The following is a 17598-nucleotide window of genomic DNA, read 5'->3' on the forward strand; positions in this document are numbered from 1 at the left end:
CTTGCAAATATGATCTTGCCGGATGATGAGAACTTTCTGCTGCTTTTCCGACGGGAAACTCCCTTGGACAACAGTGTGGAATTCATGCGGGTCTGTATCCCCGCATTGCCTCTTCCCTTTGCACACTAACAGTTTCTTCAATACATACGCTTCCACCCTCGGTAGAACACAGCATGGGAAATACATGGGTATTGTGGAAGCAAACCTCGTTCTGACCTGTTCAGGTATTTTATTTACACCAGCGAAGCAGAGATGTGGTAGCTAGGACTGGACCAAGGGCACCCGGAGACTTCATTAGACTTTGCAAGTGCTCTCAGCCACCTATCAGTCATGCCACCAGAGACAAAACCTTACGGTAGTACCTACCCACTGATAAATCCAGCCCTGTTGGGAGCTACAGCCAAAGCTGCAGTTCCTCACCTGCACCATACCACAGACCAAGAGGGCAGAGGAGGCATGTTTTAAGCACCATTTTATCCTGAAGTATTAGCCTGCCAGGGCGTGGAGTGGAAATCTCCATAAGTTGGGCCAACTGAGGAGCACAAGCCCATAATGTTTTCTTAACCTTGCCCAACCTCCCTCCAATGTCTGCCCCTAAGTATCCCAGCACAGAATTTCAATTTTTCCAAGGCTGCTTGCAGGAACTTTTATTTCACGTCCAAACTAGGGACTTCTGCAGATCAATGGCCAGTTGTGTAGAGCCTTGACTCTTACTCAGGGCAATAAAAGAAGCTGCATGTACAAATTAGGTAAGAAACACAGAGCGGTTTCTTAGTCTTTTCTTCCTTTTATAGACAGTGTGTCTGCATTAAGTATGTGGTAGCAGCATGTCACATGTATAACATCCAAGTAAAAGCTATTGTGTGGAAAGTTTATTTTATTTCATCTACAATTAATTAAATATTGGATAATGCATCAGCTTGCTCATTACGGAAGTCCTGATTTGAATCTTTACGATCTGTCACCCGAGCAGATGATTAACTGCAATATTTATGTGATTGTATCAATCTATCCCCATTCAGATCTGGCGCAGTTACGATGCTGACAGCAGTGGATTTATTTCAGCTGGTGAGCTCAAAGTAAGTTACTCTAAGGAGTCTCTTTGGGCTTGGTCTACAGCTCACTGATGTCAATGGGAGCCTTTCCATCACCTTTACCAATTTCCTGCCTTTTTTGTGCAGTTGCCAAGTGGCATTTCTAGGCTGTTCACAGTATGTTTAAGGACTGGGGACCCTCCGGCTTTCTGACACGGTTGCAGGGACCCTTCCAGGAGGGAGGATGCTCTGCTGTTGTCCTTCTCGTCATGCTTCCCTCTTGCCTTGTCCCATGACCTCACTTGTCTTGGTGACCCCCAAGCACCCAAGGAGTCCCCCAAACGCTGCCTCACCTTGGCTTTGTGCATGTGCTTCTCTCCCAGCTAAACAGAGCCAAAGCTGTTGTGGTTTATTAATGGGATTTCTTCACAATCTCTTCCTGAACCTGCAGATTTTCTGAACAATGATTTCTTTCTAAAGCTCAGGCTATTGAGGCAAAAGCCTGTTTGGAAACTGTAACTCAAACACTTTGAGCCAGCCGGGCATAGAAGTCCATCTGCAGACCCTGCGCTGATGTCTCAGTGTGTGGCTCCAGCCTGTGGCCCAGCAAAAACATAAGAGGATGTTTAAGCATTTTGCTGAACGGCAAATATTTTGATTTGAGATCAGTTAGCAAATATTGCAGGACTTATGTTATCTTCTGCTTATTTTGTGAGTTAATTATGAGTCATTCCAGTATGCCTGCTCTGGGGAAATCTGGTTATTTTCTAATTTATTTGAAAAAATATGTTTCATCTAAAAAAATGTGAACTTTATGTGAAACTGACAACATTAATACTAATTAGGAATGTGAAATTAGATTCATGTAACCCTGCTGAATTTGGATTTAATTTCATACTCTTATTTCTTGAATTTACTCTAAAAGTAAAATTTGTCTCTTTCCTTACTACAGGATTTCCTGCGAGATCTCTTTTTGCAACATAACAAGATGGTTACTGAAGTAAAGCTGGAAGAATATACTGATACCATGGTAAGAAAAAATAGTGTCAGTATTGTTTAGATTATAGTACTGCCTCAAAACCTCCTTCAGGGTCAATGTCTATAAGGCCATAAATGCCCTCTTAAAAGGTGTATCTTCTCCAGGAGATCCCTGTGGAAATTTAGCACATGCTGCTGCTGTTTCTTTGCTCTGCATATTGGCTGTGAACAGCATTTCAAATATTGTGGTTTCAGCAGAACCGTTTCCTATGAGACAACAGCTCGACATTACACCAAAACAAATTGAGCTCTAAACCCCTTTAAAAAATAGGTGAGGTGCACCTTCTTCAGGGTATGTTCAGCCTCAACTGAATCTCCAGGTCCTTCCCTCCCTCCCTCCCTCCCTCCTAGCGAATCCTTTTGCTCCCAAGACACACAAGTATCCGGCTCTTCTGCTCTGCAAAGCTCAGCAAGCCTTGCTGGCTCCCTGCTTCTTCCCTGAAAGACTGGGAAGTTGAAAGCTTCAACTCTTCTTCTACCTTATCACACTATAGTTTTTGTACTGCAATCGGCAATATAATATTTGGTGTAAAAGTTTAGCATCAGTCACCTGGATTTCAGAGCAACTGATTATATCTAACCATTTAAAAACAAGAAAAGGAAAAAAAAAAAAAAGCTCATTTCTGAAGTCATTCTCAAGGGTATTATTTGAGTTCCACTAGCAGACATCTACCATTGCAATTTTCTAAATGATTTTCAGATGGGACTGCCTTGATTCTTGGCACAAAATCTGTGTTTGTACCTAAAAACCAGCTTGGTATGCAAGCAAACAAGGAGCTCTCCACATAATTTTGCAATAGCATGTTATGAATGCATGATGCATCTGTGCCTAGAAATGTGACCCTTTAGAGCAAAGTGAAAAACTGTACCATTACAGAAGAGTGTAGGTTCTTTTTCATATTTATAGGACAGTGACGGGAGAGGAATGCAAGCTACAGAAATTATTTTCCAACTGGCAGAGCTTGAAAACAATAAAACGCCAGAAGCTACAGCTAGAACAAAAACCTTTCTGGTAGTATTTGCAGGTAGCAAATAGCTTTTATGCTGCTCCATTAAGGTTTCCATCCCCAATGGCTAATCTCTGATCAGGTGCTGGGGAACAGGCGACCTGAAGCTTGTAGACATTGGGCGGTTCATTTCTTTCAACTCCTTTCCCTTTCCCATAATGTCCCAAGGAAGATCTGTGATTTCTGCTGCCCTAACACAGCTAGATATCAATGCAGCCCAGGGCAGACAGCCAGGAGGTCTGGTTTCTATTCCCATGGTTTTTTATAGATTGGCTTTGTATCTTTAGAGATGTAGTTTAGTCTCTACGTTACAGGATAAGATTTGATCTGGGAAAAGGGATGCTTTGTATATCTGGGGAAATCTATGATCTGAAATGCAAACCTGGCTCGTGAGCACAAAAGTTTGTTCAAAGCTGCAATGCCAAAGGAATCAGGGATGTTAATGGTTATTAGAAAATAAGGATATGGCAGATGACTTTTTTTCCTTGCGATTCTTTGCTATAAACTGAAGATCAAGGATGTTTACAAACACACCTGATCCCAAGAGCTAAGGCAGGGTGGAATTACAACACACGTAATCTTACCCTGTGATATGCTGTAGTAAAATAGAGGATATGAATTCTGTACGGCTCAGCAAAGTATCCAAATGAACGGCATCTCTATAGTAGCAGATACGCTTCATGAAGTGAGTGCATGGGAACTTATCTGAAGCAGGAGGAAAAAATTATAAGTAGGGAAGAAAGATTCAGTCTTACATCTGCAGGGCTGGATTAAAAAGCGAGAAGTGACTCGAGGAGCCAAGAGCAAAGGTGCGATGTGAAGGCCCAGGGCAATGAGAGCGCTTTGCTTTCTCTCTGCTTTCCATGTGGAGCAGGGAGCTGCTGAAGTGCAGAATCCTGACGGGACTCTGCCACCATCACCACCGTCTGGGAAAACAGGGGAACAGTGGCCCTTACATCTCATTCCTAAGGCTTTTGCAGACTTTCTGGTGTATCTTCAGCAACAGCAGCACCAATTCCTTTACTGCAGAATGGAAACACTTGTATTTCTCTCCCTCATTACTTTGCTCCCACGCTTTTATCTGTTTAGAGCCCAAGGTCTTTGGGACAAGGACCTGTTTCTGCTGCACGCAGCTACAGGGTCTCTCAGGGTGGCCTGTCTATCCAACTCAGGGCTTTCAAGTGCCACTGTAATAACATTCAGTTGAAATCAGCTGTGTCCTAAGGAGCTATAAACCCATCTGTCTCCAGAGGAATTTACAGATCTCTGCTCTCTTTTCTGTACATCCATAGCCAGCTGCACACATCTTAAGCAGCTACTGATACACTGAGTGGACCCTAGCGCCTTCTGGACATAGGGATAAAGGGAAAAAGAAACTATCATTTTAAAGAGGCTAGTCCAGGCATGAGGAAAAAAAAAAAAAAAAGAAAAGAAAAAAGGCAATTTATGATTCTGTGTTGGGTATTTGCAGCTTTAGCTTGTGCAAGGTGTGAGCAGACATCATACCCACCAGGGCATGCTAAATACTTGCCACTTACCTATGCTGCTATGGATGATCTTACACCACATTAAAAACAAAGCTGGGAAGAGGGAGAAAGTATTTCTTTTGGAAGAGATTGGTTGTCTCTAGAAAGGAACATCATTTTATCTGGTTGCTTAGGAGACATTTCTTAAGAGGCTATTCTGTTTCCTTGTGACCTTGACATCCTCTCTTCGGAGAACACTGATATAGATCAGGGATTTGGTGAACAAGTGATGAACCCCTAGAAAGAAAACAGGTAGTGAACACGTTGGCATTGCACAAGCGCTGTGGGTCTGCTAAATCAAATCTTAAAGAGCACTAAAACCACTGGGAAAAGTCACGAAAGAAAAACATTTGAGTTCTCAAGACTCTTCATGGGGGAATTAAAGTAGCAACCCTGTGCTGAGGAAGCCCCTTTGCAGGCACAGTTCTTGTTAGTTTTCATGCCTATGTATATGTGTGCGTTGTATTAATAGTCATTAAGTGCGTATTAATATTTCTTTACATGCACCCACTCGCATGAGAAGATGCAGGGTCACGTGCAGTTCTGAAGCCTTGAAAAGATTCTGTAGGTTTGTCGCCTTGCCGTGGCAGAGAGCAGGTGCTCGGGGGCTGAAGCGAAGCTTTGTATTGCTCTGAGCCTCTCGGGGCCATGAGAAGATGCTCCAGGGGTCCTGCAATGTGTGCTCCGGGAGAAAGGGTGGGCATAGCTGAAAATGGAGGTTTTTAAGAGCATGGTGAGAATATTCTGCCTTCCTGAAGTAACACAAGCTGGAGAAACGAAGATTTGCCCCCTTGGTGCTTCATGATGAGGAGGCTGTGGAGGATGACAGTAGTACTAACAACCTTTCCCAATCCCTCCCGACCTCTCCTCAGCCCCCAAAGTCAAGCTATTATTAGGCTTCTGGGTCCTGGTGAAGTTTCAGCCCATGGCTAACCAGCTCACACGTGTGTTTGACAACATTTTGTCATGAGTGACAGCTTCCATACCTGTGCATGCACGTAGCTGGGTACTTAAGCAGAATATTGTAAATGCCAGAACATGAACTAGAATTAAGACATAGTTTCAGATGAAATTAAGTATTCATCCTTTTTTGTTTGGTAAGAACACTCAACTTTTGCATCTTGGCATATGCTATTACCTTGTTCATAGAAACACTGATAGCTCATAGCTTCCCGGATAGCAGCATGCTACTTCTAGTCTGCAATCCCAACATCTAGTAGCCACATGCAGGGCAAGGTCATTACTGAGGCAAACTTCAGCAAATTAAGTTATATATACTGCTGAAACCGTCACACCTGCAACACTGACATTCAATTTTTGCATTGCCTTATGTTGGTAATGTCAGACTGAGCGTATGAAAGTCCTTTAGCTTGAGCATTATTATATTTTAGCAAAATGTAAAGGATAAACCCCCGCAAACCAGCATAACATCTTTGCCTACCACAAGCTAAAATTCTAGAGAGGCAATAATGTAAGTGAACTAATAATTCAACAAGCATTGGTCATGAACTACAGCATTTGAAAGTTTGTAGATGGAGATGGCTGAGGATGAAATCTTAGCCCCAGAGAAGTCAATGTAGAAATCCTCCCAGCTGTGATGAATGATGCCAGGGTTTTGCCGTGCTTATCCGCAAAGGTTCTCCTGAGGACTAAGCTACGTACCCCGAGCACACAAGCCTGCAGCAGACTAGCTGAGGGCTCCTCATCTTCTCAGTGCAATGGGGAACAGGTTGACTTCTCCCTGAAGACAGTCTGTGTCCTTGAGTATGCATTGCGGACTACCTTTACGGTACCTTGGGGGGGATTTCTGGTGCTTTTGTGGCTGCTGCCTGTCCCCGCGGCGAGGGCAATGCTAGAGGCTCAGTGTAGTCACTCGTCTGGCTGTGAAAGCCTGTCTGTCTGTCTGGGGTCAGTGCCAAGGCCGGTGTACTTATGTAGGGAGATCGAAGTCAGAGCACTGAAAATCCAGGTGATTTAGCCCCTTAACACCTTACTGGCCAAGCTAGCTTATCTGTGTTAATGAAGTCTCTTATGACCAGCAAAGAAATGGTGTAATAAAGGAAAGACAAATATTTATTGTATTGGCAAAAGCCTAAGCAGAGTTCGTTACGTTCGTTAACACACGGAGCACGCTTCCCAAAGCTCTAGAAATACGACAGGAGTGGAGTATAGCCTAAAAGACTGGTTGCCTAAGGGAGCAGCCTTTGTGCATCCCTTCTCCTGGTAGCGGTCCATGCTGGCCTCCCTCCCAGGTAGCTCCGTAAGGATGCCGTGGCCCCCAAGAGACTGCATCTCTAGCGATGCACTGGCACTGCAACCATCACATCTCCTAACCCCAGCCACCATCTATGGGAGCCCCCCCATCCTTGGAGAGCTTCCTCCTGGCTTTGGGGGGCTGCGATTCCTCTTGTTGCTTTGCTGTGTGTGATAGAGAGGACCCACACAGCTGATGAACGCGATGGAGGGAAATCTGCCTCCCGCCTCCCTTCTAGACTTAATCCTGGCAGTGCTGTCATCTCCAGGTTTGCGCCACCCTCGCTCCTGCATAAGCCAGGGGAAGCAGAAAATCCCATTAAAGCTGAAACTTCATTTCTGAAGATCAAAACCAACAGAACTCAGGAGCCTGCAGGCTTTTGAAAACTCCAGCAGATAACGCCTTGGTCTTTTAGGAACCAAAACACTCTTAGAAATCCTGCACTAGACGACTCATCTAGATTCCACAGGCAATCTGGTCAGGCAGAGCACTGAGTTTTTGTCCTGAGGGTAACTTGCTGGCCATAGGGTTCTCCTGTCGCTCTGCAAAAGCCTTTATGCCCCTGTCCTTCCCTAAGGAAAGAAACCATAGGCAGTCCTGCAGCTCGAGCACGTGCCTGTCTTTATACACCCTTAATAACTTTTGTACTCACTGGCCAATTTTAGTTACAGCTGTCGGGTATAGGTGCCCCCAAGGTACATATCTGTGAGAGGAGGAGGTCAGGCAAGAGCCGACTCTTTCCGTGTCCCACCTGAGGGATAAACCACTTTATTACACACAGAGAACCAGAACCAGAGAAGGTTTAAAAGCAGGTTTTAGTGAGTCCAGGGATGGCAGAACTATTTATTTTAGTTGTTTACTTCCTTCCTTATCTCTGTCACGGAAAATAATTCAGATTTATAATCTTGCTCTTCAAAGCACGCATGTGTTTGTCATATCATGGTGTTTCAGTGGCCTTCTTTACAACACCAGACTGGAAAAGCAGAGGTATTTCCTTTGCTGAATCCAAAGCCAATGGCAGTTTTGATTTTGCTCTTAAAAACCCAAGATGTAACAACTTTTATTTTGCAAACCCGGCTTTTACTTATGCTCTGTCTGCCTGAGTGCATGGACTACATTCAAACAAATAGAACTAAGGCTTCCCCAGTGCACTACCATTAAAACGTCAGTGAATTAATTTGTGCAAACACTTTAAAACACGGGGTAGCTTGACAGTAAAATAAATGCATCATTTTATAAAGTATACTGCTAGATGTAACAAAGCTTTTAGTAAAACGGAGTGCTATTTAAACATGCCAGACCTTATCCTTAACCACATGGAGATGTTTCATATCAGCCTGGCAGCATAAATATAGCTTTCAAGAGTGTAAACTGAAAATCCATTAAGTTTAACACATCAAGATGGTGTGTAAAGGCAAAAGTTTAAATTAGAAACAATCTCATAACGTCTCCCATGACGTACGCTTTGTCACACGGGGTGGGTACCCTCTGTCATTCTTTGCGTGCTTACGTACACAATTAGCAGATCAGATCAAACACTCGCGTGCTTGAAATTTGAAAGTTTAATTAATAAACATTTCCCCAGGCTTTTCCGGAGTAATGCAGCCCAAGATTGCCATGTAGTGGGCATGCATGAGCTCCAGTTGTCCAGCTAATAGGATTAGGTCTATCTTATTAGCTGTGGTACCTTAACTAATTCAGTGAACGCTAGTCCATCTTCCCTACATGTTTTCCATCTTTCATATGGAAGTCACTGGATAAGAATTAGCTCAGCCTAGCTCTTCCAACCAGACTTTTATTTTCTCTCTGTTGACTGGTATGGATAATCAAAATATTGCATACGTTTGAAAAATTTATTCAGGATACTTGTTGTAGAAAAAGGCCAAACAACTTGAAAACACAAAGATTCTCTCTTGGTATTGCAAAAGCAGAGCTGAGTGTAGGAGGTCGGAGAGGGGAGCTGGTTAGCTGTTAAGTAGACATGGTCAGCCACTGAAAGTTTAATGTTAAGCTCAAAGAAAGGGTGCAAACTAAGCCAGTTGACTGGGGATGTGGCTTTTCATTAAGCAATCCACTAAGGAAAATATTATCTCTGCAGTTAAATGTGTTTTAATGGGATCTGCGCTATTGCTGGAATACTGTAAAGGGTTCAGAAATGGATAGAGTTGAAAACCACCGGCTCAGAAAATTGGTAATGCAGCAGAAAGACGTTCACATCTATGTCATCACCTCTGATCTAGCCTAGATTAGCTCTTCAGCCTCCTGGCTATTTGTGACTTCTAAAACTGTGAAAACGTGCTGCACCCACAAAGTACAGCAGATGCAGGGCAGGTGGGACACTCAAAGTCCCAAGAACAGCTGTGCTAGGGTGCTTATTTATTTATTCTGTGGAAAAGGAGATGAGACTTGAGATGTTTCACTGAAAAAGTGACTCATGGCTTGTCTCAGGCCTACATGAAATGAAAAATGGGCCCTAAGTCTTCCTCTTGGATTGGGAACCACCAGATCTGGCCCGGTCTCAGAAGCTGCCACCACGGTCAGAAAATGCAAGAAAATAAAAAACACTTTCAGGAACTCAGAAATGTGTAGGAGAATCTGGGTGAAGTTCAAAGACTGCTAAAGGCGGTAAGTTTTAGTGTGTGTTGGTAAGGACGTTGTATCTTTGCATGAAGAAAAGACTAGTGCCTTTGGCCGGAGCTGCCTTGTCCTGGGCAGCAAAGAACTTCTCCCCGTGCATCCCACCAAACGCTGCCCTCTCCCACCGCACCAGGCGCCCTGCTTTATGGTGACTTCCTACAGAACATGTAACTAAGCTCCTCGGTGGCCTAAGAGAAGGGATTTAGAGCGACACTTTCAAAAGCACTTAAGTTACTGTAGAGCCAAGGGACTATGGTATTCCCACCACTCAATTGTTGGTGCTTTCTCTAGCACCAATAGTCTATGGAGTATTTTTCAGACTAATAGTGTAAGCTGGATGTTGCAAAGCCATCTGCGGCGGAAGGTCTTCAAAAGTGAACTAGCAGGGGTATCTCCCTCTCTCCTCACACAACAAACAAAATCAGCTTAGGCAGTGGTGTCCCATTTGGAGAGAGGCTTTTAAAATCTTATCTGGGATGAGTTATTTCTAGAAGGAACATTAACCATTTTCTATTGCCTGCCGAATAGCTTCTTTATCAGCCAAGCTCTGAAAGCTCAGGTTTCTCTCTGATGGCAGCAGGAGGCTGTCATTGCAAGGACGTTTCTCCTCTCAGTGGCACCAGCAAAGGCAGCTCCTGCTCCCATCCCTTCCTCCAGCCTTGCCCCATTGTGGCCCCAGCAGAGAGCAGGGAAAAGTCCCATATTGCAGTGGGATAACTGATGGGGCAGAAGACAGGATGGAAAAAGTTAGATAAGCTGGAGAGGGACAACTTGGACTGATGCAGCCTGAGAGAAGTGCTTAGGATAGCTCGGCAGCTTTATTCATCTCTCCCGCTCTAGAGCAAAAGAGATTCAGAAGCCTTTCTTCTGTCATTTAGTGGCTCTGCACAGAGTGCGTGCTCGGCAGAGGCCAGTGAGACAGAAAAGTGGCTTTTCTTGTGCCACTGAACACTCACATGACTATCAGGATGTCATTTTTCCAAAGATCTCAATATGGGCCTTCAATCGTTTATAGGAGTTTTATAGTGTCTTTCAATGGGAGGAAAAGTGAGCCCACACCGAGTGCTCTTCAAAAATCCCATCAACCCTCAGTGGTGTAAAGCACTTAGAATAATGAATGCAATAAAATCCTGTCGCAGAATCTTAACCTAAACGCAGTCCAATAAAGGGTTACCAGAGACTCCCTGTCCTCAGCATAGCTGCCTGCCTTTGAGCAAGGGGCAGGGAGGAGGCAGCGCTGACAAAACGGGCAAGGTCTCCCTGAGAAACAGCAGCTCTCCAGATACTATCTCTCCTGATGCAAGTCTCCGGCTCTGTCCTGTTTTCACTGCTGGGAGGTGCTTGGGACCTGCTGCTGGCTCCCACGTGTTCAGGCTGTGTCATAGCGGATGGTCCTCTCCCTCCAAGCCTCCTGAGATAGGGACTGGTATGGGCCTTCTCTAGCACGTGTGCAATTACACCAAAGATTTGTACTGACCTGATTACTTATAACCACTAAATAAGCAAATGAGATTTATCAAGGTAAGATTAATGCATATTCCATTACTGAGTATCTGGCAAAGGATGGCAACCTGTCTCGGTAGAATATTAATCTTCTTCCCCAGCTTCATTTTTCTAGAACTTTGAGCCATGAGTTTTTCGGGTTTGCAACTCATTAAACTTCTCCCCTTCTTTCCCTGTAACAGACTCATTTTTGTGCCTTGCAGAGAAACACAGTACCAAATACAATAAATAAATAAATAATTTCTGGTGGTGACTCATCAAAAAGATCATATTAAGGAAAAGGTACTATTAAGGAAAGGAGAAGTTTTATATTCATTTGCACAGATTAACCTCTTGACATTGGCAGCCTGAACCATCTTCCTAGTCTTGGCACTCTCCGATGGCAGGCTTTGAGCCAAGCAAAGCCCACTGGCTTTAACAGCATAAAACCCTGACCTGAGTGTCTATCAGAAGGTGACATTTGCACCTCAGCTGCTCGGTAGCCACAGCAACAGTCAAAGATAAGGATGGAGCCAAGCTGGAAGTGTTCGGAAGTCCACCCCCTTTTTTCGGCATTTTTTTTCAGGGGCCGTGGCAAGGCCAGTATTTAGTTTCTTAAGGTGTTTGCTGGAGACCTGCCTTTATCCCCGCGTAAGGAGGGAAGGGAGCGGTGCTGGTATTTGATTGCTTGGGTTTTTGCTGTCAGAAGGCAGGAGGGTTTTGCTGTGCTCTTGGGCCACCCTTGCACCCGGTGTTAGCAGAGGACGCCGTGCTGGCCGAGGCTCAGGCAAAGCACCCCGAGCAAGCAGAGGTGAGGGCACAGGGCAGAGCAAAATGTATGTTGGCTTTTTTGTACGTGTGCTTTCCTCATGGCCTATCTATTTTATCTCTGTCTTCTTGATTTTTAGATGAAAATCTTTGACAAAAACAAAGATGGACGGCTGGACCTGAATGACCTGGCAAGGTAGGCTTTAATAATATTGATGGGGTTTTTTAGGTCACAATGGCAGATCCAGGCAAGGTGATGATCTCCCTGTGGGCATTTGAATCCTACCTCCTTTCAAATTAAATCGGGTGCTCTGATGTAGGTATCTCAGGTCACTAACATATGGTCCCCATCACAATAGCCTGAGAACCTAGAGCCGGTGACACTGAGCAATGCCAGGACCTGTTTGTGCATCACCAACACCCTCTGGCATGACCCGTGCTACTTCTGCGATGCTCCTCAGGACGCGATGAAGCAGGCAGTGACACCATTTCTCCAAAAGGATGACAATCCCCTTCAGCAGGGTCACAGATGTGCATTTATTTCACATCATTATGTGCAGCAGGGACTGCAAAGAATTTTTCTGCTTGTTTGAGAAATAAAAGTGGCACCACAAAGGAGTTTGCCAATGGCAGTAAGAAAGTATTTGGAAAGACAAGGTGAAGACGCTTGTGAATGAAGCTGGGGACTCAGTCACGGGCCTCTGTCTCTTTTCTGTCCTTGATACCTCAGAGGCTTTTATGGGATTTTCACTGCATACAGATAGAGAGTATGCCTCTGTCTGTAAATGTACATGCAGTGACTGGATGGGACTTTAAACATGCAGGTACAGTCTTAAAACACTGGTTTGGGGGATGAGAGGAGACGGGTGCTGGTTTGCCACTGTTACTTTCTGCTTGGGATCACAACGAATGCCAGCACAAATAACTGCAGTGCATGTGGCAGTTCCCTTTGACCACTGACTATATGAAGAGAGAGAGAACTAGAGGCAGAATGGAGAATAAAGGGGTTTGCCCTTGCGTTTTCCTCTTAAATATGGTTCCCTACAGGCCCATTACCCAGGGCGGCTGAGGCTCCCCTCTGGTCTGAGCGCATTTCTCATACCTGAAACCCTTCAGCATGTGAACACAGCTCAGCATGCCCTGTGCCACAGGCTCTAAACCCCTTGGGGTCAGCAGAGCAGCTGGAGAGAAAAAAGATTTTATCGGTGCTATGAGGGGCTTTGGGAGGGAGGAGGGGAAAGGAGAGGAATTTGGCTGGTCCCAGTGCTCAGGCCAGTATTACTTTGTCCTTTACTTTTACAACCACCAATTCTCCCTCCAACAGAGAGTGATAAATTACTCTTTCCTTTAGGGCAGCACAACAATCCAGTTACAAGCAATGATTGTCTGGTAGCTCTTGCTTTGGAGGCTGACCACCTCCATTGGGCTGGAGCACCAGAAATGCTCTGGGAGAAGCCATAGTGCTAAGAGACACATTTGCAGCGAGCCAAAGGGCGCTGCCATTCCCAGTCAGACAGGGAGGGAAGCGTGTGTTCCTGTAACAGCCCTCCATAAATAACCCCGCAAGCGATTTTCTTTTTTAAAGGCCTATAATCTAAATTCCCTTTGCTTTACGAACCAAAAGAGTTCAGAATAGTTTGTGTGCAGATGATAAAGCGGAAGGATTGTAATTTAAATCTCTCCATTCAGGATTCTGGCACTCCAGGAAAATTTCCTTCTTCAATTTAAAATGGATGTAAGTAGCTCAGTTTTATGATGCATTGTTCCCATCTCTCTCAGCTAAGATAACCTGGGCCCAGACTTGAATCTTTTTCTTTTTTTCATTTGCTTGTCCTCTCCACATGCAGGCTTGCAGCACGGAAGAAAGGAGGAGAGATTTTGAGAAGATCTTTGCACACTATGATGTTGTGAGTCCCAGAGGCTGTTCCCTCGGGGTCTTTAAATGACACAGATTTAGCATACGCTGCTCAGACTTCTTCCTCCCGCGGGGTGCTGTGGGGTCACTCGGGAGCCGCAGCTGTGCCCGAGCCCATGGACCAGAGGGGCCCAGGCACCAGACTGGGGGATAAGGTGGGGACAGAGGGGAGCGATGGTCAGAGACCTCCTGGCAAAGGACCCGTTTTGACTTTCGCCATTGCCACGGCCGACACTGCTGCATTAGCGGTATCTCTCTGCAGGAGACGCGAGGGCTGTGGAGGGGTGGTGGCTTTAGCTCTAGCAGTCTTGGGCAGTTTGGGACCTGCATCACCACCACCTTGAGAAATAAAACCCCTTCCAGTACTGAACCAAGGGTTATTTAGGGCATCTGGCCCAGGGCAGACATGACCACCCATCTGCCTGTTAGAAAACAGCAATTCGGTGCCGCTTCGGACAGTCTCGTAATTCCCTCAGGGTGGTGGTGATCAGCAAGCCTCACAAAATGGTGGGAGATGTTGCTCCCGTTTGAGGGGAAGAGATGGTTGGGGAAAAAGGAAGGGATCTTAGTGGTATAGAGCTCAGTGACCAGGTGGACCTACTGAGCGGTAAACATTGCGGTTTTGACTTACTGGAGTGTTTTGATGTTTATTCCATCTTTTAGAGTAAAACAGGAGCACTTGAAGGCCCAGAAGTGGATGGGTTTGTCAAAGACATGATGGAACTGGTCAAGGTAGCTTCATGGCTCTTTCTATTTACTAATACCTTATATTTCCGAGACGAAGGTGCTTGGTTTTGGTAAAGTTATGTAAATAGAGAGACTAGTGAGAACACAGAGTCAAATTTCACTTGGATCAGCAGCAGAAATGAATGTCATGGTCTCAGCATAAACACTATAGAGCACTTCACCATATCACAGAAATTCTGCCTGACAAATTAATACACCTTCATGCAGCAACTGTGTTTAAGAAAGGTCCATTCTAGCTCACACTATGAATTAGGCAGATGTTACAGCATCACAAACTGTGTCGACATGGATCAGCCATCAGAAGTCCTTTCTTCTGTTTTCCCTGAGGATATGGTCCTCACCAGCTTGACCTCATGGTTTATTAGATCATCATAGAATCACAGAATCATAGAATAGTTTAGGTTGAAAAATACCTTTAAGATCATCAAGTCCAACCATCAGCCATGCCCACTAAACCATGTCCTGAAGTGCCTTGTCTACTCATTTTTTGAACACCTCCAGGGATGGTGACTCCACCACTTCCCTGGGCAGCCTGTTCCAATGCCTCACAACCCTTTCAGTAAAGAAAGGGCTACACTTGAAAATGACTTGAGCTCTACCTCTAATCAAGAGCACCATGCCCTGTGTGTCACCAGTTTCTCAGAGACAGCAGAATCAGTCTGCATTGGATTACCTCGAGTTTCCAGATACAGTCTGAGATAGAGCTTTTGATGTAAATATAGTCTGGTCTTTGGCTCCCCCTGAGCCTGAGCTGGTGCATTTCTACACGATGTGACCCGGCGCAGAGATGCCTGCGTTCCCATGTCCATTTAGCGGAGAGCAGAGACTGCAGCTGCGTGCTGATGGCTGCATGTGTATGTACATTATAGCCACGTGGTGTGTAGGGAAGAGTGTGAGGACAGGCAGGAGGTTGGATTTGTGCTCTATGCATGTGTGTTCAAAGAAGCAAAGGTTGTACTTCCCTTCATTGCCATCGTCCTTGGGCACTGCAAGCTGTGCATGGGAATTTGGTCTCCTCCTGAGAAACTGGGAAGCAGAGGAAGTGGTACAGCATTAGGAGCATACAGAGACAATATAGCCTGTAAAGTATGTCTTTAGCATTTGTTTGATCCACTAAAGGTATTTTTAAGTTGCTGGCTAGCCTGTGAAATAGTAGCCTGCTGACAGAAATGCCGCATCACTCCTCACGTAGCAGGTTTGAGAGAGGAAACCAGAGGAAAGCACAGGTCCAGTAGTGCAGGGATCTGTATTGAACAACTTTCTGCAGACTTTTGTTTGATACGGATCAGATACTGATGGCCTTGACTAAGCACAAAAGTCACGTTGCATTTCCTTTCAGTTACTCACAGTCCCATACCTCTTCTGTTTTTGCAGCCCATTCTCTGTTCACTTCCCCACCTTGTATGAGCTGATGTGGGGTCAGGCTGTTTGGTCACTCCTCCATGGGTGGATGTCCCAGCCGCTGCACAGCCTGCTGCTTTACAGGGCTGGGGAAATCCAGAGCTGTTTTCTCTCTGAGCCACATTTTTCTCTTTTGCCTGCAGCCCAGCATTAGTGGGGTGGACCTGGACAAGTTCCGCCAGATCCTGCTCAACCACTGTGACGTGAACAAGGATGGGAAAATTCAGAAATCCGAACTGGCTTTGTGTCTCGGGCTTAAAATGAACCCGTAGCCAGGAGGGTGCTCGTGGTTGTGTTTCCCTCGTGAGATTTGCTTGCTGCTCCTCGTAGAAGTGTGTCCGTGCTGCCGTGCGAGTGGTGGGGACAGTGGCTGCACAAAGCCATGTCAGACTGGGATTCGCACGGAGAGCATCCCCGGTCCACCAGTCCCTTTGTGGTGTTCGCTTGCTGCCACCGCTTGTGGGTCCCCTTAGCAATGTCTCTGCCCACGAGCACACCAGCTGCTCAGAAAAAGGGTTGCTTTTCTTCTCCTGCTCCCCACAAAATGCTGCCCTGCCCACCCCCTAGGATAGGGACAAGCATGTCCTTAAAAATGCCATGTTGGTGCTCTCGGAGCGTGGCTGCTAGGTGTTTCTGATGGTCGCCTTACGTGTGAAGTCAGTCCTTTGGTGAGCATCGTGCTTTGTTTGTGCATTTAAAATAGTGGATGGATGACAGTGTATATGTGCAGAAATAAAAAATGGCAATTACAGAAATTCATTAAGATTGGAGTTTATCTGTTATGTACGGAAAGCCATCTGCCGCAGACTGGCAGACCATACATTGTAGCCATTTTACGTAAAACACGTTAAATGGCAAGAGGTTTTGTGATGCCTATCAGCCTTTCTTCCAACCCAAACTGAAACAATATACAAGTTTTCCATAAACTGAAAAACTGGAAGGACAGAAGCCTGATTAGAGCAAAGCTCTTAAGCACATGCTTAGTTTTTTAAATCTGTAAGATTTAGTAAAGACTTTTAACCTGTATTGAACTTAAAGCTACCTATCACTCCCGGGCCATGAGTGTGGTCCTGGAGCCTAATGGCAGCAGCATCATTTGTGCCTGTATTTCCCTATTCCAAAGGCTTTGACTGGTTTTTTGGAAAGTGCCACACCTACACTATCATGTCCAAATGATCCTTTCTTCATTTCTGAAGAGAAAACTGTGGAGGAAGGGTTGTTGGCAAAATTCCCACACATTTCAGCATTTATGTCTCCGACAGATGAGAGGCCCAGATTTGACACTACAAGTGTCTTTCTGGTTATGTTCTTTGCAGAAGAGGGTACAATGAAACACTCCTTTTATACTCTGTTTTATAAAAAATTAATCAGAAATTACCTTCTGTCGACACAAATAGAGATGGAGACATGAGTCAATAAAATGCTTAAGAGCATACACAACTTTAGGGATGTGCTTATTTTCTATTTACACTGATAATAAGAACAAGTGCTAAATGCATCACCAACCATCTTTACATCGTACCTGCAATATGATGTGACTTATGGGCCAAAATAATTATGCCTTTAAGTATATTCTTCTGTTTCTCTCTCTTTGTTCGGTCTTTATATCATTCTTATTGTTACTATTATTATCTTAAACTACATTTTCTATTACTTTGGACATGGGAGCAATTTCTGTACCATCCCCTACAGTATATTTCCACTCATAGATGTATGATCTTTATGCTATTTGTATTTTTCAGTTAAAACATGTCCATTCTGTTTTACCCCTGTTTAATCCTACTGATAT

General features: G+C 44.9%; 1 protein-coding gene across 1 annotated transcript in view; it reads left to right on the plus strand.

The window, feature by feature from the left end:
- The window catches only part of SCGN (secretagogin, EF-hand calcium binding protein), a 30651-nt gene extending 14006 nt beyond the window's left edge, over positions 1-16645 (plus strand). Inside the window, exons 4-11 of the mRNA XM_049830501.1 lie at positions 1-90; positions 1023-1079; positions 1987-2064; positions 11887-11942; positions 13436-13481; positions 13594-13653; positions 14325-14393; positions 15953-16645. Of these exons, the coding sequence (XP_049686458.1) occupies positions 1-90; positions 1023-1079; positions 1987-2064; positions 11887-11942; positions 13436-13481; positions 13594-13653; positions 14325-14393; positions 15953-16081 (585 nt within the window). The 3' untranslated portion in view covers positions 16082-16645. The remainder of the gene's footprint in view (positions 91-1022; positions 1080-1986; positions 2065-11886; positions 11943-13435; positions 13482-13593; positions 13654-14324; positions 14394-15952) is intronic.
- The last annotated feature ends 953 nt before the right edge of the window (positions 16646-17598 follow it).

The sequence above is a fragment of the Accipiter gentilis genome, chromosome 27 (genome assembly GCF_929443795.1).
Source record: "Accipiter gentilis chromosome 27, bAccGen1.1, whole genome shotgun sequence".
Taxonomy (NCBI): Eukaryota; Metazoa; Chordata; class Aves; order Accipitriformes; family Accipitridae; genus Astur; species Astur gentilis.